Here is a 3,086-nt window from a genome sequence, read left to right as displayed (position 1 = left end):
GACCGGGACACGAACCCGCGTCCCCTGCATCGGCAGGCGGACTCAACCGCTGCGCCACCAGGAAAGCCCCTCTCCTCCAAGCTTTACCCTCGTATATCCAGTTGCCTGCTTGAGAGTGTTCAGCTGTGTCATGGCATCTGCCCAAACCTGGCTTCCTGTCCTCACACGCGCTTGGTCTCCTGGTGTCCTCACTCCATTTGGGTCTCCATTGCTCTCCTCCCCTCCATCTCTGTCTGATTCATCAGCAGGTCCTGTCAGTACTACCTGCAACTCGTGTCCCAGGCTGTCCCCTTCCCTAGCTCCACGGCCGCCAGCCACGCCCCAGTTAGCCCCCTCTTGCCTGCACTCGCGAGGAGGTTTCTCAGGTGGTACCCTGCCTCCTCTCTGTTTTCCCTGAAGCTTGTTCCCTATGGTACAGCCACAATTATATTTTCAGAATGCAGCTCTTGGTGTGTATCCCTCTGCGTAATATCTTTTAATGGCTTTTCATTGCTCTTCAGAAGAAGACCACAGTCCGTCCCGTGGCCCTCAAGGCTCTGTAGGCTGTGGCCCTCTTCCTCACTCAATCTCGGTTTCTGTGCCACACCACGTCTAGCAGCCCCCTCTCACCGCAGGGCCCTGCGTATACTACGACCTCTGCCTGGGATGTGCTTTCCTCCCCCTTGAGCTCGTTAATCGCGACTCTTCACGTCGAGGCTCAATCTTCACTTTCTCAGCAAATCCTTCTCCCTGACTGGGCTGGATCCCCTGTTCATCACGTTATTTGTATTGCATTAATTGCGCCTGTAGCACAGATTATACTTCTAAGTTTTGTGTGATTCTGTCAAGTTAGTCCTGTCAAACTCAAAACACCGTTAGGGCAGAGATCTTTTTGATGACAGTTGTGTTCCCAGCACCTGGTGCAGTGCGTGGCGGCTGGTAGGTATTTGACTAGATGCCGAGTGGGAAGCCTAAGAGCACGCAGGGTGAATCGCATCGGCACAGGGAAAATGTAGTTTTCTCCCACAGCAATTCAGGGGAGAACTAAGACGTTTATGGCTGAAGAGTGGTAGGAGGTGAGGCTGGAAAGGCAGGCTGGGCTCAGACACTGAGAGCCTTTGATTCCAGTATTTGTACTTGGTCTCATTGACTGTGGGTGGCCGTGGAGCTCCCCGACTCGGGGAAGGAGGAGGTATGAGATGAGGTCTGGGCCCTTGAAAGGTGGGTGGGAGTTTGGCCGCATTTTCATCTTCCAGCCTATAAGATGTAGTGATCTTTGACTCTTTTTATCTTTCCATCAGTTACATCTGGAACCTTGGCTGCCATTATGGGAATGAGATTCTACCACTCTGGAAAATTTATGCCTGCAGGCTTAATTGCAGGAGCCAGGTACCCTCTGCTCTATTGCTAGTTCTAGTTTAATGCCCCAAACACTCTAGACATTCACAGTTTTACTTGTTTCAGTATATCTGATGCTGAGCATCGACTGAAATGATTTAAATTTGTATACAAATAGGAAAGGCTGCAAAAGCAGCAGACTTAATATCAAAATGAAATAAGTATATTCGTTCACTTTGGAAATGGTTTTGCTTTCACATTTGCTCTCTGGTCCATCCTGGCCCCTTTCTGCAGTGGAGGAAGCTTCAGTGCAAAGCCATGACTGCAGCCGTTTGTGTGACTTTCCGCATGGGGTCCATGTTTCTTAGTTGTAAGGTGTCCTTTATTGTTGAAAATTTTGCTGAAAGGGAATTCTGATTGAATCCTATTTAACGTCAATCATAATTAACTTGAATTATAAAATCCAAACCAGATTGCTCTTAAAAATGTAGTCTTTAAGTGTAATAAAGATACCCCCCAAAATAGAATTTTTAAAAATCTGCCTTGGAAAAAGATTACTTACCCAACTTTGATCATAGTTATGATGCTGTCAAGAATAATGTTTTATAATCAGCAGAGACCAAGGTCAAGAGCTGTAAACTGGGAGGCTGGAGACCTACCACTGATGACCTGTGTGACGGGGGAGGCCTTGGTCTCTCCAGCCGTGTTTTCTCATCTTTGAATTATTGGCTGTTAGATTGGGAACTTCAGCTCACGTGTATGATTGGCATAACTACCCATAGATACTGGCAGTCCCCCGTGCAGGACTGCCTTTCACGTGTTCTTCCTTTGGCACCTCCAGGGGTGGGAGTTCACCCCTGCTTGCTCTGCCTTGGCACCTCCTCACCATGTAGTTGTGAGGGACCTGCTGAGTCCCAGTCCCTTAAAAATAGTCAAGTGCCTGTGCTGTCCTTTATCTGATATATTTTTTTTTTTATGTGTTTCCTTTGAACAGTTTGCTGATGGTCGCCAAACTTGGAATTAGTGCGTTGGGTAAACCCCATCAGTAGTAGTCATGGCCCAGCTTGGACTCGTGAAGAATTTTAAAATTTTCACTATTTTTAGCGTATTAAGATAAATAAGTACAGCATTTTCACATATTCTGACATTTTACTTAAAACAAAAACAAACCAAAAAAACCCAGCTTTGCAGAGAAAAAAAGTCAGTTATTATCATTACAACCTTAAAGAGGTGGGTAGAGTGTAACACAAGAGCTTCTTCCTATAGTAGAAGCATACAGTTTGATTCTTGTATGTTGGTGTTGTCTGTTCTTTCTGAATCTATAGGTAAAATCTCCAGGGATAAAATGTAAGGTGTCGCCATTGGGGCCCCTGAAACCCTGTACCCTACTCAGAGGAACAGTGTGAAAAAGATCTGTTAATGAGATTTAGGATAGCTGTTCTTTTGCTTATCTTAGAGCACAGACCTACTTTGAAATTATGTTAAGTGAAATCAATGAAAATAAAGTTTACTGTAAATAATATTTTCTTTGGTGTCTTTGTTGCCAGAGCTGTCTAGAACATAGAATGAGATGTGAATAGCAAGAAGATAAAAGAGCATGAAGGTGTTTTTGTTAACATTTTATTTAGGAATTACCCATCCTGAATAATTTAAAGACCAAGGAAGGAAAGTTATTTATTATTTGATTATACAGTGCATTGAGCCTTGGATTTCTAAGATTAGTAGGACTGTGTAACCAAGAAAAGAGAAAAAAAAAGAAAAAAATGAAA

At 44.5% G+C, this 3,086-nt stretch overlaps 1 protein-coding gene across 1 annotated transcript in view; it reads left to right on the top strand.

The window, feature by feature from the left end:
- Positions 1 to 2,839, top strand: part of LOC102979350 (transmembrane protein 14C) — a 7,371-nt gene extending 4,532 nt beyond the window's left edge. The window contains exons 5-6 of the mRNA XM_007100201.4: positions 1,281 to 1,368; positions 2,312 to 2,839. Of these exons, the coding sequence (XP_007100263.1) occupies positions 1,281 to 1,368; positions 2,312 to 2,366 (143 nt within the window). The 3' untranslated portion in view covers positions 2,367 to 2,839. The remainder of the gene's footprint in view (positions 1 to 1,280; positions 1,369 to 2,311) is intronic.
- The last annotated feature ends 247 nt before the right edge of the window (positions 2,840 to 3,086 follow it).

This window comes from Physeter macrocephalus, chromosome 18 (assembly GCF_002837175.3).
Source record: "Physeter macrocephalus isolate SW-GA chromosome 18, ASM283717v5, whole genome shotgun sequence".
Lineage (NCBI taxonomy): Eukaryota > Metazoa > Chordata > Mammalia > Artiodactyla > Physeteridae > Physeter > Physeter macrocephalus.
This window is presented reverse-complemented; position numbering and strand designations above follow the sequence as displayed.